The 25346-nt window shown below is 45.8% G+C and overlaps 2 protein-coding genes across 3 annotated transcripts; one reads left to right on the plus strand and one right to left on the minus strand.

Moving 5' to 3' along the window:
• Positions 1-8530: 8530 nt before the first annotated feature.
• LOC135883340 (olfactory receptor 52E2-like) lies at positions 8531-14779 on the plus strand. 2 transcript variants are annotated; one of them, XM_065410396.1, is made up of 2 exons: positions 8531-9498; positions 13963-13993. In XM_065410396.1, exons 1-2 carry the CDS (start codon positions 8531-8533, stop codon positions 13991-13993), a joined length of 999 nt encoding a protein of 332 aa, XP_065266468.1. The 2 variants fall into 2 exon arrangements, with proteins under 2 accessions (XP_065266468.1, XP_065266478.1); XM_065410406.1 differs by lacking the exon at positions 13963-13993 and adding an exon at positions 14756-14779 and having other exon boundaries at positions 8582-9484.
• Positions 14780-18797: 4018 nt separating this feature from the next.
• On the minus strand, positions 18798-19796 carry LOC135894926 (olfactory receptor 52M1-like). The gene has a single exon (XM_065422983.1). It carries the CDS (start codon positions 19794-19796, stop codon positions 18798-18800), a length of 999 nt encoding a protein of 332 aa, XP_065279055.1.
• Between the last annotated feature and the right edge of the window lie 5550 nt (positions 19797-25346).

Genomic DNA, 25346 nt, shown 5'->3' on the forward strand with positions numbered 1-25346 from the left:
ACCACCCCAAAGGAGCGTCTCCTGCTGACATAGCTCTGTCCACACCAGCGCTTTTGTCGGTCAGGGGTGTGTGTTTTTCACACCCCTGACCAACAAAAGTTTTACCGACAAAAGTGCTAGTGTAGACAAAGTCTGAGTTGCATACTAATAACGACGTCCACTGCCTCAAGTCCTGCACTGTTAAAGAAGATTGCTATTTTCTGCTCGTCTCCTTTCTCAGCTAACACAGCTGCTTGCATAGATATATCTCAAAACTCTGCCTGAATTCCTTCCCGGAGTCTGCTGCATTACCTGAGAGTTTCAACTGCTTGGGGGCTTTCAGTTGTTCCATCTCCAATATGGGTCCTTCGTTGTTCACCACAGCCCTATTACCTCTGCCCTCTCCTCTGGTCTCCCCTTTGGTACCAGGGGTTGTCTTGGGAATTCATGAGAAGGAGGCTCAGTCTGCACTCGAAGGAGGGAGGGGTGATTAGAACTAAAGCAGGGTTACAAAAGCTAATGGAGAGCCACACGCTCCCAGTTGTGTGTCTGGTGCAGCCGCCACTCAATGGCCCGTTCTCGCTAGCGCCAATCTAGTTCCCTTAAACAGGTGCTCTGCTCTTAAAGGCTCAGGACACACTTCTCACAGCCAGGGCAGGGCTGTGCATTTCAGCTGTCTCACACCCACCCAGCAGCCTATGTAACCCCCCATTCTTAGTGCTGTTCCTCCCCCATCTCCCCGCCTACCCACTTTCTGGTTTGTTACACGCAGTAGCTGTGTCTTGTCTGAATTTGATTTCTAAGCTCCTTGGGGCAGGGGCTGTTTCTCCTTCTGTGTTTGCGAAAGGCCCAACACAAGGGGCCCTGAACTTGAGCGGGGCCTCTGGAGGCTTCCACAATACAGATAATAATAATGAATTACACTGTTCGACAATTTTTGAGAAGTCGTCTGCTTCAGAGATAAAATGTGCTATTTATTATGTATTTTGATGTGCTGAATTCAAATATGACAATTAAAACAACTGATTGGCTACTGTTTCTAAGATATTTAAGTTTTTACATTTTATGTCTATGTGTATTGTGTCGATAGTAGAGTTTTAATCATAAATTGTAAACCTAGGTCTTTTCATGTGTTTATGGTTGCTTTACATGATAATATTTCACCTGTCTTGTTTATGTAACACTTTAAAAATCAGCAAAAGGGTTATATAAATAACATTTATTATGAAACAAAAGGCAAAAAACAATTCTGTACATAGTTTAGTCCTATTCAGTGTCTACTCGGCGCTTCTTGGCTCATCTCTTGTATTCATTAAATGGAGCAACTCTTGTCACTGTCCAGCAATAGTCTGGAAGCATTGATGGGCTCCATTTGCCCTGATAGCGTTTCTCCATTGTTGCAATGTCCTGGTGAAATCGCTCGCCGTGCTCATCGCTCACTGCTCCGCAGTTCGGTGGAAAAAAATCTCGATGATAGTGCAAAAAATTTATCTTTAGTGACATGTTGCAACCAAGGCTTTTGTATGCCTTGAGGAGGTTTTCCACCAACAACCTGTAGTTGTCTGCCTTGTTGTTTCCGAGAAAATGTATTGCCACTAACTGGAAGGCTTTCCATGCCGTCTTTTCCTTGCTACACAGTGCATGGTCAAATGCATCATCTCGAAGAAGTTCACGAATCTGAGGACCAACAAAGACACCTTCCTTTATCTTAGCTTCACTTAACCTTGGAAATTTTCCACGGAGGTACTTGAAAGCTGCTTGTGTTTTGTGAATGGCCTTGACAAAGTTCTTCATCAGACCCAGCTTGATGTGTAAGGGTGGTAACAAAATCTTCCTTGATTCTACAAGTGGTGGATGCTGAACACTTTTCCTCCCAGGCTCCAATGACCGTCGGAGTGGCCAATCTTTCTTGATGTAGTGGGAATCTCTTGCACGACTATCCCATTCGCAGAGAAAACAGCAGTACTTTGTGTATCCAGTCTGCAGACCAAGCAAGAGAGCAACAACCTTCAAATTGCCACAGAGCTGCCACTGATGTTGGTCATAGTTTATGCACCTCAAAAGTTGTTTCATGTTGTCATAGGTTTCCTTCATATGGACTGCATGACCAACTGGAATTGATGGCAAAACATTGCCATTATGCAGTAAAACAGCTTTAAGACTCGTCTTCAATGAATCAGTGAACAGTCTCCACTCATCTGGATCGTGAACGATGTTGAGGGCTGCCATCACACCATCGATGTTGTTGCAGGCTACAAGATCACCTTCCATGAAGAAGAATGGGACAAGATCCTTTTGACGGTCACGCAACATGGAAACCCTAACATCACCTGCCAGGAGATTCCACTGCTGTAGTCTGGAGCCCAACAGCTCTGCCTTACTCTTGGGTAGTTTCAAGTCCCTGACAAGGTCATTCAGTTCACCTTGTGTTATGAGGTGTGGTTCAGAGGAGGAGGATGGGAGAAAATGTGGGTCCTGTGACATTGATGGTTCAGGACCAGAAGTTTCATCCTCTTTCTCTTCCTCGTCTGACTCAAGTGAGAATGATTCTGGTGCATCAGGAACCGGCAGTCCTTCTCCGTGGGATACTGGGGATACATATAGCTGATGGAATGTTTGGATAATGCACAGTCCACTTTTTCTTCTTTGACACACCTTTCCCAACTGGAGGCACCATGCAGAAGTAACAATTGCTGGTATGATCTGTTGGCTCTCTCCAAATCATTGGCACTGCAAAAGGCATAGATTTCCTTTTTCTGTTCAACCACTGGCGAAGATTTGTTGCACAAGGGTTGCAGCATATGTGTGGGGCCCACCTCTTGTCCTGATCTCCAATTTTGCAGCCAAAATAAAGGTGATAGACTTTCTTAACCACAGTGGTTATACTGCGCTTTTGTGATGCAAAAGTCACTTCACCACAAACATAGCAGAAGTTATCTGCACTGTTCACACAAGTACGAGGCATCTCTGATCACTTTGGCTAAACAGAAATGTGTCCCTTTGCAAAATCAAACACTGACTAATAAGAGAGCACAACACTGTATGATTTCTAGAGCTGATATAGGGCAATTTGTTCAGCAGAGTGACGTAAGCTTCATTATGATTGCATCATCCATGACTTCTAGGAATAACATGATGCAATTCATATCATGTATGACGCAATACCAGCTTCAGATTGCATCATTCATTGTTTCGCCTAAAAAGCAAGTACTGTCCAAACCCAGTAATAGATTTATTCATAGATGCAGTCAAAGATGTATTTTAGTCATTTCTGGTTTAAATTGAGATCCCTTCCCTTTATAACTCACTTATCCTCCGCCATTCCCAAGTCAAGGGTCGTATATACTGACCCAATAGCATATCTTGAAAACTAGAGCCAATCAACAATTTTAAGCATCATTTTCGTTCTCAGTGACCCAGAATTAGTAAAGTTTGACTACATTTATTTCAGAAGCATTTTGGCTGTAGAGCAGTGTTATAAACACAAAAATCCAGCCAAATCAGGGCCTCCTCCCTTTGCCTTTAGTTACTGATGAAGGTCAAACCATGCTTGCCAGCTAAAGAGTGTTAGTAAATTGAATATAGATAGACACGGCACCCCTGTTTGGCTTGGACAGGAGAATTTGTTCAGTCTCATTCCAGTGCTTAAAAGCCCAGGTGCTCCGCACCGGAGAACTACCCCGATTAGCCAGATGAGCAGGCAGAGAGTTCAGCGGTGGGAATGAAAGCTCCCTCCAGCCAGGGCATTCTTGTAAAGTTCACACTTCACAGGAGGGGGGAGCTCACAATCTCCAGCTAGTTCTGAAAATGTCAGATTCACGTTGACAGGATGGCGAAGGCTCAGGCTCCCTCTTCCAGCCGTTCCTCTGCATCCCACCCAATGTACAGTCCCTGAACGAGTGGGAGTCCATTTCCCTCTTGGTGTGATGGAGAGACTGTGATTACAGCAGGGAAATAAGGACTCCTGGGATGTGTCTGTCATCATGTCTCTCATTCTGTGTGTGACCTTGGCCACACCTCTCCCTGTGCCTCAGTTTACCTATCAGTATAATGAGGATATGTTCATAGTGACTTTCCTTTGCTAGGAGCTTTGAAGATCCTTCAGTAAAAGGTGCTGCACAGTCTGATGATAGTTACTGGGGAGAAATACTGATCTCTGATCCCTTAGTGACTGCCCCATGTACCTGCAGACAGTGCTACTGTCTCTCCTCAGCCATCTGTCTCCAGATCTGTCTGTCTACAACCTACTTATCCATCCTGGGCATTTACATGTATCAGACCACATAGAGACCTAGCCCTTATCTGTAGTTCTCTTACTAATCAGCTATAATTTTTAAATATACACAGAGCAGCCAATTCCTCTCTGACTCAGCACAAAGCCCAGGAGTTCTCATCTCCCTTTGTGAAGGTCCCTTAATTACTGTTTACTGCTAAAGGTGGACAAAAAACACAGAAGTGCAGAAATGGAAACAGAGACATGAGCTAGAGTGAGTCCAGTCTCCAGCCTGTCTGCATCCAAATGCCGCTTCTCCCCTAGAGGCTGAGAGAACCCCCTGGGATTGCACAGAGCTCTATTATAAACAGTGCTCAGCCCTGGGTCGGCTCTCAGTGTGGGATGCTGCTGCAGATGCTGGTGTGAGAGAGGTGTGGGACTCGGCTACCTGAGGGGGATTCCCAGGGAAGACGTTTCCATCTCAGGATTCACAGGTACCCATCTCTTGCTGAGAAGCTCATCTGCTTGACAAACCCAATGCGACATGGGTGTGATGGGATGGAGAATAGGTCTGTGGTCCTTTCACTCTGCACAGCCATTAAACATCCCAGGACCCTTGCCACAGGGGATGAGTTTGCTCCAGTATCTCCGGCCAAAATGTCACTTTGCTGTGCCTCCCTGGCAGATGGCCTCCAGCTCTGAGTGGCTGCATTTCAGTTGCACAGTCGATCCTTTAGGATGAAAGGTGTTTGAATTTGAGGCCGGGGCCACACTGAGGCAAAACTCCGCTTGGAGTAAGAAGTGAGTAAAGAGCTGAGAAGCCAGGTGTGTGTTAATACACAGACATTGTCACCTCCTCCTCTTGCATTTCAGGCTGTTAATGTGGGGTGGAGAGGGCTGTTACCTGAGTTTTATCTGCTGGAAATCATGGAGGTGCTAGGGCTCCTCACTGGAACAATTCTTAGAATTTTACAACATAGGCAACACATATTTTCTCTGAGCTTCATTCTATAATTTGGCTGAACTGTTATGCCTGAAACTTTCAAAAAAAAAAAAAAATCAGCCGGAAGCAGACACCCAGCATGACAAATTTCCATCCAAACAGTTAATGTTTGGCAAACTTATCAGCAACTGAAAATCAGGTCTTCTAATTGAAGGTGTCAGACAGCCTTAACTAACGGTGGTGTCACCAGCACCACGTACAATATCCAATCCATTTGTGAATCACATTCACCTCTTTGCTCCAATAATGTCTGTGGCAAGGAAAGTCCACAGGACAAATATGGATTATATAAGCAATTTCCTATCAGTGTTATATGTTCAGACTTCCAATGGAATTGAATGTTCCCTTGTTCATGTGTTGTGAGACACAGTAAATATAAATGCCTGATCTATTTTCTTTAGCGATAGATGGATAGTGTTTAAGGCCTGAAGGAACCATTAGGTAATCCAGTCTTAATTCCTGTATAGCACAGGCCATTAAATTCCACCTAGTTACCCCAGTACTGAGCTCCATAACTCGTGTTTGACTAAGGCCTGGTTTACACTAGGATTTTACATCAGAGAATCATAGAGCCACAGGGTGAGAAGGGACCAAAATGGTCATCTACTGTAAACTCCTGCCAAGATTCAGGATTTGTTGTGTCTAAACCATCCAGGACAGAGGGCTATTTAGCCTCCTTTTGGAAAACCTCTAGCGAAACACCTTCCACGACCTCCAAGGCATCTGTTCCATTGTCCTCCTTTTCTTACAGTTAGGAACTTTTTAATGAGATTTCATCTAAATCTGCTATGCTGTAGTTTGAACCCATTGCCTCTTGTCCCGCCTGCTGTGACAAGAGAGAACAACTTTTCTACATCTTTGTTATTGCAGCCTTTTGAGTATCTGAAGACCGTTGTCATGTCCCCGCTCAATTTCCTCTTTTCCAAATTCAACATACCCAGTTCCTTCAGCCTTTACTCATATGGTTTGTATTCCATCCCTTATATCATCTTTGTCTCTCTCCGCTGGACTCTTTCCAGTTTCTCTACATCCTTCTGATACATTGGTGACCCCTAAATCCTTTTCAGGGTCCCTGCGTTCCATAATACAATGCCCTAGTCTATGGGTCTGTCCTGCCTTCCCTGTTCTGAGAGGATAACTTTGCATTTGACAGCACTAAACATTTTGTTTGCATGGGCCCACCTCACCAAATGCTCCAGATCAATCAGTGTGCCTGCCCTGGCCTCCTCATTGTAACCACTCTGCCAATCTTTGGGTCATCCAGAAATTTTATCTGCAGTTATTTTCTATTTGCTTCCAGATCATTCATGAAAATATTCGATAGCATCGGGCCTAGAACTGATCCCTGAAGAACCCCACTACAAAGAGCCCCTTTCGCTGACAATGTGCCATTGACAATGGCTTTCTGAGATTTGTTATTTAGCTAGTTTATGGTCCATTTAACATGTGCTCTACTGATATTGTAGAGTGTTCATTTTTAATCTGAATGTTTGCCCCTACTAAATCAAATACCTAAGAGAAATCCAAGTCTATTGCATATGTGTGCTTCCCTTGATTAGCCAAACATGTACTGTCTTTAAAGGATGAAATTAGGTTTATTTCACAGGACCTGTTTTCCATAACCCGTGTTGTTGACTGGCATTTATTATATTCCTAGATTTTATTTTTTTAGCACTATCCCATACCAGTTTTTCCATTGTTTCCTAACTTGGTCCAATCTTTCTTTTCAAACTTTCTCTTTATTTTTAATAGTTTATGTTTAACACAGTATTTGCCTTTTTTTTTTTTTTTTGGCTCTACTGCTGCCTGATTGCGTACTTCTGGTTCCGAATGAGATGTGTGGTTGATCGGTCAGTTCGTAACTCTGGTGTTCATAACTCTGAGGTACTACTCTAGATGCTGTTTAACACCCTCCTTGACGGCTAATGGACTGGAAAGTATTTCATCACCTCGTGTGATATGAGTACCTCATGCTGCTTCTTCCCAAATGCAGAAGAAAAATATTTCTTAATAACATCTATCTTTTCTGCAACATTAACAAGTTTCCTTTCTTGCTCTAGAATTTGGCCTAAACCTTTTCTACAATTTCTTTTGTTCTTAATATACTTAATAACCTCCTTTTGGGATCCTTAACCCTGTCAAGCATGGATTTTTCCCAGATGTTTTTAACATCTTTCATCAATTTTCACATATTCCAGTTCGCATTGCTTGCTATCATTATGCCATTTCCCCATTTGTTATATATTGCTTCCCCACCCTTCAGAATTTCTCCATTCACTTTGCCATTGAACCAGGTTCTTAGCCAAAGCTGTCCACCTCCTTGAATGTAGAATCATGGCTTTTTTAGCTATCTAATAATCTCTTCATAAAGAACTCCAAGTTTCATTTCTATTTTTCTGTCTACATTTTTCCTCCAATCAGTTTTGATGAGTATTTTCCTCGCCTTTGGGGAATTTGCCCTTTGGAAGCACTAAGTGTTTCTAGATATTACTGGTTGGGAACTGTTCTATGTCTGTCAATTTGAATGCAATCAATTCCATTCTGTTATTTTGTTCTCCTCTATCATATGCCCCCTTCTTTTTGTCTTCTCTAAACAAAACAGTCACAGACTTTTCAGTCTGTCCGCATACGGCAGCCTCCCCCATTCTGATAGCCTGACTCAGAAATCTGCTTTCTATCTGCTGTATCCTTTATAGAGACTGCGTGACCACAACTGAGCACATATACAGAGCAGGTTAATCTCCATCCCATTCCTTAGGCATCTGGACATTGTCTTTCTTTTGGCCACTACTGCAAATGAGCAGGTGTTTCCATGGAGCTGCTATCCATGATGCGAGGGATTTTTCCCTGAGGTATGTTTTAGCTGGGATGTTTCCCCTTGGCACATGTCTTGGCGAAGGTGTTTTTTTTTTTTTTTTCACTCTCAGATTTTGAGCAACCGAGTGAATGGGGAACTTCCTACAGCATGGACTCTCTAGCCTGGCTTTCATTGCATTAAGGAACAATGGTGACTAACCAGTATTCACACTCGTGTTCCTTGCTGGTGCCTATTAAGGTTTCCCACACCATGATCTGTAGGAATTATGTACGCATGAAGCACCATCAAATATGGAATTGGAATTGGTAGGGTCAGTTTTCATAATACATTTATCTGAATAATGAGAATGTCATTTTTTAGTGTGTGAAGAGCGACCAATCTGCTTCACCCATGAGAACAGCCACCAGTAGTGCATGTCATTTCTCATATTAACATTGTCTCTCCATCCAGGCATTTGTACTGCGACCATCACCCTAGACCCTGGGCACATACAGGAAGTCAGAGGAACGTACGGTACATGCAGGAGACACCGTTCTGCCTCAGGGTTGGACACCTTCTCCCCTACTCCATGTCAGATTCCAACACAACCGACTTCACCAACCCCTCCACCTTCATCCTGCTGGGCATTCCTGGCCTGGAGGTGGCCCATATCTGGATCTCCATCCCCTTCTGCATCATGTATGCCATAGCCGTCTTGGGGAACTTCACCATCCTTTTCATTGTGAAGAGGGAGCCGAGCCTCCATAGACCCATGTACTATTTCCTCTGCATGCTGGCCGTCACCGACCTGGTCCTGTCCACTTCCATCCTGCCCAAAATGCTGAGCATCTTCTGGTTCAATACCAGGGAGATCGATTTCAGTGCCTGCCTCACCCAGATGTACTTCGTTCACTGCTTTTTAGTGATGGAGTCTGGGATCTTAGTGGCCATGGCTTTGGATCGCTATGTGGCCATCTGCAACCCCCTGAGATATTCCACCACCCTGACAAACCACATGGTGGTCAAGATCGGCCTCGCAGTGGTGCTGCGCAGTGGCATATTTGTACTGCCCTATATCCTCCTAGCGAGGCTGTGGCCATATTGCAGAACAAACATCATCCCCCACTCGTACTGCGAGCACATAGCCGTGGTGAAGCTGGCCTGCGCCGACATCCGCATCAGTAGTTACTATGGACTTTTTGTGCTATTGTCTGTGATCGGTCTGGATGTGATTTTTATTGCCGTGTCCTATATCCAGATCCTCAGGGCCATCTTCAATCTCCCCACAAAGGACGCCCGGCTCAAGACTTTGGGGACCTGCAGCTCCCACCTCTGTGTCATTTTAGCCTTTTACATCCCAGCTCTCTTTTCCTCCCTCATGTACCGGTTTGGCCACACAGTGCCCCTGCATTTCCATATTCTCATTGCCAATGTGTACCTCCTGCTGCCCCCCATGTTAAACCCCATCATCTACGGGGTGAGGACCAAACAGATCTGGGACAGGCTGCTCCGGCTCTTTACTTATAAAGGGAGCTAATGTTTTTTCCTAGTGCTCTGGCTCTCAGACTGAGCTCTGTGCAGAGCTGGCTGGTGAGATGGTGCTGGGCCCTCTTCCCTGGATCACTTACTGGATAGTCAAGGAGACTTTAAACCCTTTCCTGGCCCTACTGTGCTGTGTCAGTTTGACAAATTGGGGAATTGGTCTCTGTGTAACTCAGTAAACATAGAGTTGCCACTTTTCTAATGGCTGGTAACTGGATCCCTGAGGTCCTGCCCTGTGCCTTGCTTCTTCCCTCAAGGTCCTGCCCCCTCCCTGCCTATTCCCCTGGGGCCCTCCCTTGTTGCTCCCTCCTCTCCTCCCCCATCAGTTCGTGGATCATATCTACATCCCTCCCCTCCCAGCTGGGCTCCCTCTGCTGTGGGACTGGGATGGGAGCTGCTGCAGCCTGACAAGGAGCCTGCAGTGAGTGCAAGGAGGACACAGCACTGGGGCAGACAGGCCAACCATCAGCAGAGAGGGAAGCTAGGAAGCCAAATAAAAGCAGCTGAGGGTTGGGAGCAGGGTTGTGTGGCAGGTGGGTGCGATTGTGCACCATACAGCTTGTAGGCCCTAATGCTCAGCTACCGTATCATTGTGTGGCTCAGTTGATTAATGACATGGGGATAACGCTGCTCAGCAGCCTGGCTAAATAGCTTCCAGATGGAATGATGAAAAGTGTCATTCAGCGCGTATGTTAGAGTCAGCTTCACTGTTCAGCTTCAGCCCCTGGGCAATGAGTGCCCTGGACTCCAGACAAATGGTTATTCTGGATGGGGCACTGAGTCTGGCTGGCTGGAGCTGTTCCACTTTGTACAAATAAAGTTTCAGTGGAGCAGGGATTTGAATCTGTGTCTCCCACATTCCAAGTGAGGGCGCTAAACTGCTGGGCTATGGGATATTCTAGAGGTGCACAAACACGGAAACACATGCAAACACACATACAGTCCCGTGTGCACACACACCATCAACCGACATGTGCACACACACACTCACATGCACACACACATGTGCATGTGAGTCTCATATCTCGGGGACTCTCTTTTTGTCCCACCATCCCCACGAACACAATACAGTTCTGCGGTGATCTGGAAGCATACTTTCATCATCTCCGACTCAAGGAATATTTTTAACACACCACTGAACAGTGCACTGACCCACAGGAACCCTCCTACCAACACTACAAGAAGAAGAACTCTGTGTGGACTCCTTCTGACGGTCAAAATGACAGAATGGACCTCTACACAGACGTGCACAGGCTGAAATTGTGGACAAACAACATCACTTGTCCCATAACCTCAGCCGTACAGAACGCAATGCCATCCACAGCCTCAGAAACAACTCTGACATTATCATCAAAGGGGCTGACAAAGGAGGTGCTGTAGTCATAATGAACAGGTCAGATTATGAACAGGAGGCTGCCAGGCAACTCTCCAAGACCACATTCTACAGGCCACTATCCTCTGATCCCACTGAGGGATACCAAAAGAAACTACACCATCTGCTCAAGAAATTCCCAGCTACAGTACGGGAACAAAACTACATGGACACACCTCCAGAACCCCAACCAGGGGTATTCTATCTGCTACCCAAGATCCATAAACCCGGAAACCCTGGACGCCCCATCATCTCAAGCATTGGCACTCTTATAGCAGGATTATCTGGCTATTTGGACTCTCTCCTCAGACCCTACGCTACCAGCACTCCCAGCTATCTTTGAGACACCACCGACTTCCTGAGGAAACTACAATGCATTGGTGTTCTTCCTGAAAACACCATCCTGGCCACCATGGATATAGAAGCACTTTACACCAATATTCCACATGAGGATGGACTACAAGCTGTCAGGAACAGTATCCCTGATGAGGCCACAGCACGCCTGGTGGCTGAGCTTTGTGACTTTGTCCTCACCCACAACCACTTCAGATTTGGGGACAACTTATACCTTCAAGTCAGTGGCACTGCCATGGGTACCCGCATGGCCCCACAGTATGCCAACATTTTTATGGCTGACTTAGAACAACGCTTCCTCAGCTCTCGTCCCCTAGTGCCCCTCCTCTACTTGCGCTACATTGATGACATCTTCATCATATAGACCCACGGAAAGGAGGCCCTTGAAGAATTACACCTGGACTTCAACAATTTCCACCCCACCATCAACCTCAGCCTGGACCAGTCCACACAAGCTATCCACTTCCTGGACACTACAGTGCAAATAAGTGATGGTCACATAAACACCACCCTATACCGGAAACCTACTGACCGCTATACGTACCTACATGCCTCCAGCTTCCATTCAAAACACATCACACGATCCATTGTCTACAGCCAAGCCCTAAGATACAACCGAATTTGCTCCAACCCCTCAGACAGAGACAAACACCTACAAGATCTTTATCAAGCATTCATAAAACTACAATACCCACCTGGGGAAGTGAGGAAACAGATTGACAGAGCAAGATGGGTACCCAGAAATCACCTACTACAGGACAGACCCAACAAGGACAATAACAGAACACCACTGGCCATCACATACAGCCCCCAGCTAAAACCTCTCCAGCGCATTATCCACGATCTACAACCTATCCTGGAAAATGATCCCTCACTCTCACAGACCTTGGGAGGCAGGCCAGTCCTCGCTTACAGACAACCCCCCAACCTGAAGCAAATACTCACCAGCAACTACATACCACACCACAGAAACACCAACCCAGGAACCAATCCCTGTAGCAAACCTCGTTGCCTACTCTGTCCCCATATCTACTCTAGCGACACCATCAGAGGACCCAACCACATCAGCCACACCATCAAGGGCTCATTCACCTGCACATCCACTAATGTTATATATGCCATCATGTGCCAGCAATGCCCCACTGCCATGTACATTGGCCAAACCGGACAGTCCCTTGGCAAAAGAATAAATGAACACAAATCGGACATCAGGAATGGTAACATACATAAGCCAGTAAGTGAACCCTTCAATCTCCCTGGTCATTCTATTACAGATTTAAAAGTCACTATCATTGAACAAAAAAACTTCAGAAACAGACTTCAAAGAGAAACAGCAGAACTAAAATTCATTTGCAAATTTAACACCATTAATCTGGGCTTGAATAGGGACTGGGAGTGGCTGGCTCATTACAGAAGCAGCTTTTCCTCTCCTGGAATTGACACCTCCTCATCTATTATTGGGAGTGGACTACATCCACCCTGATTGAATTGGCCCTGTCAACACTGGTTCTCCACTTGCGAAGTAACTCCCTGCTCTCCATGCAACAGTATATAATGCCTGCATCTGTAACTTTCACTCTATGCAACTGAAGAAGTGAGGTTTTTTACCCATGAAAGCTTATGCCCAAATAAATCTGTTAGTCTTTAAGGTGCCACCAGACTCCTTGTTGTTTTTGTAGATACAGACTAACACGGCTACCCCCTGATACACACACACACACACACACACACACACACATGGAGGCATGTGCAAACACACACATTCCTGACCTGCAAGGCCCCATCCAGAAGGCATGGTCTGAGAATGCCTAACAGATCAGGCCTGCTGTGGAGAGGGGCAGGGAACAATTCATTGGAGAATCCAACCAGATTTGAGGCCTAAGCTAAGACTCTGAGGAGCTTGTTAGCTGTGGAGCAGCATCAGCACTCAGGTTGCTTTGTGCAGGCTACTGGTGGAACCATAGGCCACTACAGGGTTAGGTAGTAGATGAGCTGGGGTTTGAGAAAGGCCGTGGTGCCTAAATTCAGTATTTACCTAAGTGCCTCTGTGGATCTAGCCCTGTATGCTTTTCTGGAAGATGCTTTAGTCAAATACAAGTTAAGGTTGTTCAAAGCCAAGAGGGCTGGTTGGCTATGCTTGGAGGAATCAGCCAAGTTCATGGACGTCCACCTCTCACTTTTAAAGAACTCTTTCCTCTTTTATTTGTAAAAGGAGCAGGCTCCCTTCAGGAAAACAAGTTTTTATCTGCTCTTCCCATCCTCTTGTGGCTCTAGTGTCCCAACAGCTTGGCCCACTAGAACTTGAGAAATGTCCCTTCATTAGGTGGATAGCAGCTGTCACACAATCATGGGATGAGAACATGGTGTGATGCTGCATGACTGAATCACTGTTATACAATTGCAATAAATCATGTATGAAGTGTTGGCACCAGGGAGCTACTACCCCTTAATAGATCTTTAATGGCTCCCACTGGAGCAGATTACTATCATACCAGTGAAAAAAGTCCACAGTAATTAACTTGCATACACTGCAGTTTATTTGAGAAGGAATTACACAAGCAGTAAATGGTTACACAAAGCACCTAACTCCTATGTTAGACATTAAAGAACTATACATTAAGAGATATACATTTGTCATAACTATAAAGGGAAGGGTAACCACCTTTCTGTACACAGTACTATAAAATCCCTCCTGGCCAGAGGCACAAAATCCTTTTACCTGTAAAGGGTTAAGAAGCTCAGGTAACCTGGCTGGCATCTGACCAAAAGGACCAATAAGGGGACAAGATACTTTCAAATCTGGGGAGGGGGAAATGGCTTTGTTTTGTCTGTTCTTTGTCTGTCCGTTCCGTGTGCTTGCCGGGGACAGATCAAGAAGGCAAGCAATCCAACTCAGTTAGAATTAGTAAGTAATAATAAGGAAATGCGTTAGCTTACTTTTATTTTGGCTTGTGATTTTCCTTGTCTAGAGGGAGGTTTATCCCTGGTTTTGTAACTTTAAGGTTTTGCCTAGAGGGGAGATCCTCTATGTTCTTGAATCTTTTGTTATTCTGTAAAGTACGCACCATCCTGATTTTATAGAGATGATTCTTTTACCTTTTCTTTAATTAAAATTCCTCTTTTAAGAACCTCATTGATTTTTCATTGTTCTTAAGATCCAAGGGTTTGGGTCTGTGTTCACCTGTACCAATTTGTGAGGATATTATTCTCAAGCCTCCCCAAGAAAGGGGGTGTAGGGGCTTGGGGGATTATTCTCAAGCCTGCCCAGGAAAAGGGGTATAGGGGCTTGGGGGGATATTTGGGGAAGGTAGGGCTCCAAGTGGCCCTCCCTAAATGTTTGTTTAAATCACTTGGTGGGGGCAGGAATAGGGGAGTTTTTAACCTAAGCTGGTAGAAATAAGCTTAGGGGGTCTTCATGCGGGTCTGTACCCTAAAGTTCAGAGTGGGGAGGGAACCCTGACAACATTCCTCTTAGCGAGCCTCTCATTCACAAACCTACGCAAACAGGCCCTGTGCTAGCCTCACACAGTTCCTGCTTGGCAAACACAGAAGGTGGTTACCAAGTCTATGGACGACTTCTTCCCTCCAGGTCTGGTCTCCTCAGCCCTCTGATCTGTCTTGGATTCCCACAAGGCCAGGCCTCAGCTGCCTGAAAACCTCGCTGGCTCACAGTCCTACTCAAGGCCACGGCGCAGAGTTTTAGCTACTCTGTCTAGCAGCATTAATTCCCAACAGTAATTTAATTTGCTTGATTTTTATACTCTTTTTCCTCAAAGGAATTACATGTCTTAAAAGCATGCCCATGCTACTGATTTTTACCTAATTAATACTTTAGGAGGAGACTGCAGAGTGGTGCCAACTGAACATTACCCCACATTCACTCCCTTATCAATCATTCACTTCAGCCCCCTGTGTGATGTCCTTCAACAGCATCGAGATGCCCATGCTCCACTCACAATGTTCTAAACATGTTGTTTGCTTTCAGGTGGACATATTTGCTGACTCAAAGATCAGTATTGATCATACACGCAACATGTAGCAAGTCAGTTTCACCACTGGCATCTGCCTGATGCTAAGAGAAGATTCTGCTCCCAGAATCCTCTTTTGCAGTTCAGTCACATCAAGCCATATTCTCACCATTCATTCAGTACGGCCACACCAATTCGGCACCATCCCAACATGAAGCATGTCATGTCAGGTGTCCATGGAAAAGTCTAAGTGTGATTATCCTGTTTATATGAATGTATCATCTTTGTGTCTGAAGTTATGATTATTGGCAATGCACTGGTATCTTAAACCTGTGTTGTATTCCTCGGTAACACCCTTCAGGTGGATAAAGCCAGGCAGCTATGTGATGAGGGCCAACAAGGACACTTAGCTCTCACAATGGACCAGAGAAGAAACACGCCTCTACAATAATATGGTCAGTGATTGCCCTTGTGAGAAATCAAAGCATGTAAGGACATGGCATATGATCATGTGACCCTGGACGCCCACTTGGACTAGTAATTTTCTGGGCACGTGGGCTGTGGGCTTTTTTAGGGACAGTAAAATTCCATGCACAGGGCAGAGGATATAGAAGGACCCATGAGACATCTCCATCTTGTCTTCATTTCTCTGCACTGGGTTCCCAACAAGAAAGCTCTGAACAAGGACTGATGACCCCCCAACCTGCTTGGGTAATTTTCAGAGAGACATTTGCAAGCTAGTAGTTTATTCCATCACTGATATGATCCTGATCCCTGAACACTGAAAAATCATTTCTATATATATGATCTATTAACCATTTATAACTCTTCTTCATTTTTATTATTAACCCTTTAGTTGCAAAAAGCTAACAGAATGTTAGTAATCATAAGGAAAGGGATAGATAATAAGACAGAAAATATCATATTGCCTCTATATAAATCCATGGTACTCCCACATCTTGAATACTGCATACAGATCTGGTCACCCCATCTGAGAAAAATATATTGGAACTGGAAAAGGTTCAGAAAGGGGCAACAAAAATGATTAGGGTTGTGGAACAGCTTCCCAATGAGGAGAGATTAATAAGATTGGAACTTTTCAGCTTGGAAAAGAGATGACTAAGGGGGGATATGATAGAGCTCTATAAAATCATGACTGCTGTGGAGAATGTAAATAGGGAAGTGTTATTTACTCCTTCTCATAACACAAGAACTAGGGGTCACCCAATGAAATTAATAGGCAGCAGGTTTAAAACAAACAAAAGGAAGTATTTCTTCACACAACACACAGGTAACTTGTGGAATTCCTTGCCAGAGGATGTTGTGAAGGCCAAGACTATAACAAAAGGCAAATAGAGTGCCCATCTTTTAAAAAGGGAAGAAGGAGCACCTAGGGAACTACAGACTGGTCAGCCTCACTTCAGTCCCTGGAAAAATCATGGAGCAGGTCCTAAAGGAAACCATTTTTAAGCACTCAAAGGAGAAGAAGGTGATCAGGAACCATCAACATGGATTCACCAAGGGCAAGTCATGCCTGACCAACCTGATTGCCTTCTATGATGAGATAACTGGCTCTGTAGATATGGGGAAAGCAGTGGACATGATATATCTTGACTTTAGCAAAGCTTTTGATACAGTCTCTCACAGTATTCTTGCCAGCAAGTTAAAAAAGTATGGATTGGATGAATGGACTATGGGGTGGATAGAAAGCTGGCTAGATTGTCGGGCTCAATGGGTAGTGATCAACGGCTTGATGACTAGTTGTCAGCCGGTATCAAGCAGAGTCCCCCAGGTGTTGATCCTGGGGCCCGTTTTGTTCAACATCTTTATTAATGATCTGAATGATGGGATGGATTGCAGCCTCAGCAAGTTCACAGATGACACTAAGCTGGGGGGAGAGGATGCCCTTGGGAGCCAGCGGAGGTCATTCAATTAGGGTAAACTGCAAACAGAATGGGGCAGACAAACCCCAAAAGCTGGTGGATATTCCAATACTTAGATTTACCAACCCAGCACAAAACACCTTCTATAGTACCTCACTGGTTACTCAGAAGTCCAAATAATGCAGTTTCCTTAAAGTGCCCAGCCTCGGGCCTCCGTCCAGACACACATGTCAGATATGATGATGATTACTGAAAATCTTATCTCATCATATAAAAGAAAGGGTTCTTCCAACCCCAAAAGATCAGCCACACACCCAGGTCCAATTATAACTTAGATCTTACCCAAAATACATGCTTATAGTCAATTCTTGTTAACTAAACTAAAAATTATTTAAAAAGAAAAGAGGTAGAGTGTTGGTTAAAATATCAATATACATACAGACTTGAGTTTAATTCCTTGAGGTCCAGTTACATAGCAGAGATGGTGAGTTTGTATTGAGCCAAAAGAAATATGATAAGGTTCAACAAGGACAAGTGCAGAGTCCTGCACTTAGGATGGAAGAATCCCATGCACCACTTCAGGCTGTGGACTGACTGGCTAAGCAGCAGTTCTGCAGAAAAGGACCTGGGGATTACAGTGGATAAGAAGCTGGATAAGAGTCAGCAGTGTGCCCTTGTTGCCAAGAAGGCCAATGGCATATCGGGCTGCATTAGTAGGAGCATTGCCAGCAGATTGAGGGAAGTGATTATTCCCCTCTATCGGACAGTGGTGAGGCCACATCTGGAGTATTGCATCCAGTTTTGGTCCCCCCACTACAGAAAGGATATGGACAAATTGGAGAAAGTCCAGCGGAGGGCAACAAAAATTATTAGGGGGCTCGGGCACATGACTTATGAGGAGAGGCTGAGGGAACTGGGCTTGTTTAGTCTGCAGAAGAGAAGAGTGAGGGGGGATTTGATAGCAGCCTTCAACTACCTGAAAGGGGGTTCCAAAGAGGATTGATCTCGGCTGTTCTCAGTGGTGGCAGATGACAGAAGAAGGAGCAATGGTCTCAAGTTGCAGTGGGGGAGGTCTAGGTTGGACATTAGGAAACACTATTTCACTAGGTGAAGCACTGGAATACGTTACTTAGGAAGGTAGTGGAATCTCCTGAGAGGTTTTTAAGGCCCAGCTTGACAAAGCCCTGGCCGGGATTATTTACTTGGTGTTGGTCCTGCTTTGAGCAAGGGTTTGGACTAGATGACCTCCTCTTCCAACCCTAATCTTCTATGATTCTATGATTGTATGGTGTTCCTGTCCTCTGTTTGCCAGAAGCTGGGAATGGGCAACAGCATATCGACCACTTGATGATTACCTGTTCTGTTCCTTCCCTCTGGAGAACTTAGGATTGGACATGTTGGAAGACAGGATACTGGGTTAGATAGGCCTTTCATCTAACCCAGTATGGATGGTCCTATGTTCTTAGGAGTCCAATTACCAGCAATTAAAAAATTGCCAACCCAGTGAGTTCTTAACATACCGATTTCTCAGTTTGTCATGCTGACACAGCACTGCAAGGCAAGAAAAGGAATAAATGTCTCTTTTACTGTCCAGTAAGTGATTCAGGGAAGAGGGCCCGGCACCATGACACCAGCCAATTTTCTTCACAGAGCTTGGTCTAAAAGCCAGAGGACCAGAAGAAAACTTTAGGTACCTTTATTAGTAATGAGGTGGAGCAGCCTGTCCCAGATCTGTTTGGTCCTCACCCCATAGATGATGGGGTTTAGCATGGGGGGCAGAAGGAGGTACATGTTGGCAATGAGAATGTGGAAATGCAAGGCCACATTGCTACCAAACCGGTGCATGAGGGAGGAGAAGAGACCTGGTATGTAAAAGGCTAAGATGGCACAGACGTGGGAACCGCAGGTCCCAAAAGTCTTGAGCCGGGCATCCTTTGTGGTGAGGCTGAAGATGGCCCTTAGGATCTCAATATAGGAAATGGCGATAAAAAACACATCCAGACCCTTCACACAGAATAGCACAAAGAGGCCGTAGTAACTACTGACATGGGTGTCAGCGCAGGCCAGCTTCACCACGGCCATGTGCTCGCAGTACGAGTGGGAGATGATGTTGGTTCTGCAATATGGCCACTGCCTTGCCAGGAATGGATAGGGCAATGCGAGTATGCTGCCGCGCAGAACCACAGCCAGGCCAATCTTGGCCACCACTGGGTTTGTCAGGGTGGTGGAATGTCTCAGGGGATCGCAGATGGCCACGTAGCGATCAAAAGCCATGGCCACAAAGATCCCTGACTCCGTTGCTAAGAAGCAGTGAATGAAGTACATCTGTGTGAGGCAGGCATTAAAATCTATCTCCCTGGAATTGAACCAGAGGATGCTCAGTGATTTGGGAAGGATGGACGTAGTCAGGACCAGGTCAGTGACGGCCAGCATGCAGAGGAAATAGAACATGGGCCCATGGAGGTTCGGCTCCCTCTTCACGACGAACAGGATGGTTATGTTCCCCAAGAGGGCTGTGACATACATGGAGTAGAAGGGGATGGAGATCCAGACATGGGCCGCCTCCAGTCCAGGAATGCCCAGCAGGATGAAGGTGGAGGGGTTGGTGAAGTCAGTTGTGTTGGAATCTGACATGGAGTAGGGGAGAAGGTGTCCAACTCTGAGGCAGAACAGTGTCTCCTGCATGTACCGTACGTTCCCCTGACTTCCTGTACATGCCCAGTCTCTAGGGTGATGGTCGCAGTACAAATGCCTGGATGGAGAGACAATGTTAATATGAGACATTACGTATACTACTGAACACTGTTCTCATGGGTGAAGCAAATTGGTCGCTCTTTGCACACTGAAAAATGAATTTTCATTATTCAGAGAAATGAATTATGAACAACTGGCCCTACTAATGCCAATTCCATATTTGATGGTGCTCCATGCATCAATAATTCCTACATCTCGTGGTCTGGGAATCCTTATTAGGCACCAGCAGGAACCACAAGTGTGGATACTAGTTATCCATCATTGTTCCTTAATCCAAATAAAAGCGAGGCAAGAGAGTTCATGATGTAGGGAATTCCCCATTCACTGGTAGCTCAAAATCTGATAGTGGAAAAAAAAAAAAACGTTGCCAAGACATGCTAGCGGGAAACATCCCAACTAGAACACACCTCAGGGAAAAGACATGGGCATCATTGATAGCAGCCCCACGGAAACACCTGCTTATTCACAGCAGTGGCCAAAACAAAGACAATGATCGGATGCTTAAGGAACGGGATGGAGAATAATTTACTCTAGATATGTGGTCAGTTTTGGTCACCCAGTCTGTATAAAGGATACAACAGATAGAAAGGGGGTTTACGAGACAGACTATGAGAATGGGGGAAGCTGCCAGATACAGAAATACTGTTAAATGTAAACTATTAAAAATAAAGGGAAATTTTAAAAAAAAGAATTGACAAGGTTAGGAAACAATGGAAAAGCTGGTATGAGATTAGTGGAACTCCTTGCCACAGACATTATTGGAACAAAGAGCTTAGCTGAATGGGATTTGCAAATGGGTTGGCTATTGTAGGTGATGTGGGTGGCACTACCATTAGTTAAGGCTGTCTGATACCTTCAATTAGGAGACCTCATTTTCAGTTGTTTATAAGTTTGGCAAATTTTAACCATTTGGAACGAAATTTCCCATGCTGAGTGCCTACTTCCAGCTGAATTGTTTTCTGAAAGTTTCAAGTTTCAGCCAACTTCTAGAATGAAGTTAAGAGACAATATGTCTTGCCCATGTAGAATTATTCTAGTGAGGAGCCCTAGCACCTCCATGATTTACAGCAGATGAAATTCAGGTAATAGCCACCCCGCCCTCTTCCAGTTAACAACCAGAGCCCTGAAATGCAAGAGGAGGAGATGACAATCTCTGTGCATTAACAGACAGCTGACTCCTCACGTCTTTACTCAGTTCCTACTCCCAGGGGAGTTTTGCCTCAGTGGGGCCTGAGCAACATTCGGGCCAGGGCTCAGAATTTGGCCTTGTATTGTCCATCAACTAACAGCTTCATCCTGAAGGATCAACTGTGCCACTGAAATGCAGCCACCTCAGGGCTAGAGGCCATCAGCCGGCGAGGGGAGGCAGAGGAAACAGTGACATTTTGGCCTATGATACTTGAGCAAACTCATCAATTGAGGCAAAGACCCTGGAATGTATAATTGCTGTTCAGAGTGAAGGGACCACAGACCTACTCTCTATCGCATCACACCCATGTTGCACTGGGTTTGTTTAGCAGCTGAGCTCCTCAGCAAGAGATGGATACCTGTGAATATTGAGATGGAAGCGTCTTCCCTGGGAATCCCCCTCAGGTAGCCGTGTCCCACACCTCTCTCACTCCAGCATCTGCCGCAGCATCCCACACAGAGAGTCAGCACAGGGGCGTGCAGCATTTATCATATAGCTCTGTGCAATCCCAGTGGGGTTCACTCAACCTCTAGAGGAGAAGCGGCATCTGGATGTAAACAGGCTGGAGACTGGAGACACTCTAGCCAATGTCTCTTTCCATGTCTGCACTTCTGTGCTCTTTATCCAGCTTTAGGAGTAAACAGTAATTAAGGGACCTTCCCAAAGGGAGATGAGAACGTTTAGGCTCTGTGCTGAGTCAGAGAGGAATTGGCTGCTCTGTGTACCTGTGTATATTTAAAAAATATAGTTGATTAGTAAGAAAACAAGGAATAATTCCCAGACCTCCATAGGGTCTGATACCCTGCAAATGCCCAGGATGGCTGGGTAGATAGTCAACAGACAGATTTGGAGAAAGATGCCTGAGGGGAGACAGAAACACTTTCTGCAGGCACACGGATCTGTCTCTAAGGGATCAGAGATCAGTAATTCTCATCAGTAATTGTCATCATACTGTGCAGCACCTTTCATTGAAGGATCTTCCAAACACCTATGAAAGGAAAGTCTCTATGAACATATCCCCATTATACATATAGGTAAACTGAGGCACAGGGAGAGGTGGCTCACAGAGATTGAGTGGTAGGATGACAGATAGAACCCAGGAGTCCTGACTTCCCTGCCATTACCACGGTCTTTCCGGAACACCAAGAGGGAAATGGACTCCCGCTCTGGCAGTGGCTGCTCATTGGAGGGATGCAGAGGAAAGGCTGGAAGAGGGAGCCTGAGCCTGAGCCATAGTCTCAAAGTGAATCTGAGGTTTACAGACCTAGCTGGAGGTTTGAGCTTCCCGCTCCTGTGAGGTGTGAACTCCGGGACTCCACTTCCTCTCCCACTCAGAAACCTGCCAATGGATCCCAGGCACTGGGGTCGCTTCGGGGGAACAGACTTAGTAAAAGTGACACCAACAAAATGTTCCTGGGGATAGAGGATGTGACAAAGTGTTTTTTTTCACCTTGTTATGTTGCATTTGAGTCTTACTGTCCTGTACTAATACTGTGGGTGCCTCAGTTTCCCTGTGTACTGCACCAATGCCTAGCTGGTGGGAATTGGGTGTGTTAATTTTGCTGAGGCCCTTGGGCCAGGTGTGGCTGCCAGCTGCCTGCACATAGGAAATGGATAACCTGAGACCTAGGAGGGAGATGTGACCAGAAGACACTTTGCTCAGGAAGCAGGAAAAAGCCCAGGGGAGGAGCCCCGGGTGTGTTGGGGGCCAGGCAGCAGGGTTGAGTTCAGTCTGCTGTGGGGGACTTGGAGAGGGGGGAGTCCAGGGTGTCTGGCCCAAGGTCCCCCCAAGATGGGGTTGGCTGAAAGTCACTGATTTCTCTGCTAACAAGCTCTGTTCCATGCTGTGTTCCTGTCGACTAATAAACCTTCCATTTTACACGCTGGCTGACAGTCACCATTTAGCTGGTCAAGTCTGGCTTCCACCTTGACAATACAGTATCAGAGGTGGAAGCCAGACTTGACCAGCTAAATGGGACTAAATCAGGCGGACCGGATGATCTTCATCCTAGAATATTGAAGGAGCTGGCGCGAGAAATTGCAAGCCCCTTAGCGATAATTTTTAATGAATCTGTAAACTCAGGGGTGGTACCGTTGGACTGGAAAATAGCTAATGTGGTTCCTATTTTCAAGAACGGGAAAAAAAGTGACCCGGGTAACTACAGGCCTGTTAGTTTAACTTCTGTAGTATGCAAGGTCTTGGAAAATTTTTTGAAGGAGAAAGTAGTTAAGGATCTTGAGGTGAATGGCAATTGGGACAAATTACAACATGGGTTTAGAAAAGGCAGATCGTGCCAAACCAACCTGATCTCCTTCTTTGAGAAAGTAACAGACCTTCTAGATAAAGGAAATGCGGTGGATCTAATTTACCTCGATTTTAGTAAAGCGTTTGATACTGTGCCGCACGAGGAATTATTGGTTAAATTAGAAAAGATGGGGATCGATATGAAAATCCAGAGGTGGATAAAGCACTGGTTAAAGGGGAGACTGCAGCGGGTAGTACTGAAAGGTGAACTGTCGGGTTGGAGGGAGGTCACCAGTGGGGTTCCTCAAGGTTCGGTTTTGGGTCCTATTTTATTTAATCTATTCATTACTGACCTCGGAACCGAATGTAGGAGTGGGCTGATAAAGTTTGCGGATGACACAAAGTTGGGAGGTATTGCCAATTCGGAGAAGGATCGGGATATTCTGCAGGGAGACTTGGATGACCTTGTAAATTGGAGTAACAATAATAGGATGAGATTTAATAGTGAGAAGTGTAAGGTGATGCATTTAGGGATGACTAACAAGAATTTTAGTTATAAGTTAGGGACGCATAGGTTGGAAGTGACGGAGGAGGAGAAGGACCTCGGAGTCCTGGTTGATCGCAGGATGACTATGAGTCGGCAATGTGACGTGGCTGTGAAAAAAGCTAATGCGATCTTGGGATGCGTTAGGCGAGGTATTTCTAGTAGGGACAGGGAGGTGCTGCTTCCATTATACAAGGCGCTGGTGAGACCTCATTTGGAGTACTGTGTGCAGTTCTGGTCTCCTATGTTTAAAAAGGATGAACTCAAACTGGAACGGGTACAGAGAAGGGCCACTAGGATGATCCGAGGAATGGAAAACCTTTCCTATGAAAGGAGACTCGAGGAGCTCGGTTTGTGTAGCCTAACCAAAAGAAGGCTGAGGGGGGATATGATTGCTCTCTTTAAATATATCAAAGGGATTAATACCAAGGAGGGAGAGGAATTATTTTAGCTCAGTAGTAATGTGGACATGAGAACGAATGGATATAAACTGGCCGTGGGGAAATTTAGGCTTGAAATTAGACGAAGGTTTCTAACCGTCAGAGGGGTGAAATTTTGGAACAGCCTTCCGAGGGAAACGGTGGGGGCGAAAGACCTCTCTGGCTTCAAGATTAGGCTTGATAAGTTTATGGAGGGAATGGTTTGATGGGATAACGTGATTTTAGTCAATTAGGCATTAACGTGCCATCGCTGATAAAATGAGGGTCCGGCTGTAGAATCTTGCCTGTATGCTCGGGGTTCTACTGATCGCCATATTTGGGGTCGGGAAGGAATTTTCCTCCAGGGTAGATTGGCAGAGGCCCTGGAGGTTTTTCGCCTTCCTCCGCAGCATAGGGCAGGGGTCGCAGGCTGGAGGATTCTGTTGTGGGTGGGTCAGCTTTTGTGGCCTGCATCATGCGGGAGGTCAGACTAGATGACCATATTGGTCCCTTCTGACCTTAAAGTCTATGAGTCTATGAGTCTATGAGTCACAGTTGACTGCGGAGTTGGGGTGCAGGGCCCTCTGGCTTCCCCACGAGGCCACCCGGGTGGACTCGCTGCGGGAAGCGCACGGTGTGGAAGGGGATGCTGAATGCTCCAAGGTCAGACCCAGGAAGGCCAAAGATGTGTAGGTCTCTTGCCCTGGTGACAGAATGCTCAGAGAGAGGAGGGTCCCCCAGAGTCCTAACTAGCTTCATACAGAGCAGTTCCAGAGCATCTGCCCGGTGACTCCATGACAGAGGGCAGCCGGGGGCCTGTCCTGGGGCCAGAGGACTCGCCCTCCCCCCAAAGCTGCCCTGGAACAAGGGGCAGGGCCACCCAGAGGATTCAGGGGGCCCCTTCCATAAAAAAAGTTGCAATACTATAGAATACTATATTCTCGTGGGGGCCCCTGTGGGGCCCAGGGCAAATTGCCTCACTTGCCCACCGTCCCCGCCCCAGGGCGGCCCTGGGAAAAATAAACATTTAAAAACCTTCCACATCTCGGCACAAACCCAGTTTTGAGAGAACTTCTTTTCAAGT

The sequence above is a fragment of the Emys orbicularis genome, chromosome 1, assembly GCF_028017835.1.
Source record: "Emys orbicularis isolate rEmyOrb1 chromosome 1, rEmyOrb1.hap1, whole genome shotgun sequence".
Taxonomy (NCBI): Eukaryota; Metazoa; Chordata; order Testudines; family Emydidae; genus Emys; species Emys orbicularis.

What these genes read in the sequence shown, in the direction of transcription:
- LOC135883340 (XM_065410396.1), top strand. Translation starts at nt 8,531, where the DNA reads ATGCAGGAGACACCGTTCTGCCTCAGGGTTGGACACCTTCTCCCCTAC. An exon ending in AAACAGATCTGGGACAGGCT is followed by an intron (nt 9,499 to 13,962) that starts GCTCCGGCTCTT and finishes TCCTGGCCAGAG; the next exon opens with GCACAAAATCCTTTTACCTG.
- LOC135894926 (XM_065422983.1), bottom strand. Translation starts at nt 19,796, where the DNA reads ATGCAGGAGACACTGTTCTGCCTCAGAGTTGGACACCTTCTCCCCTAC.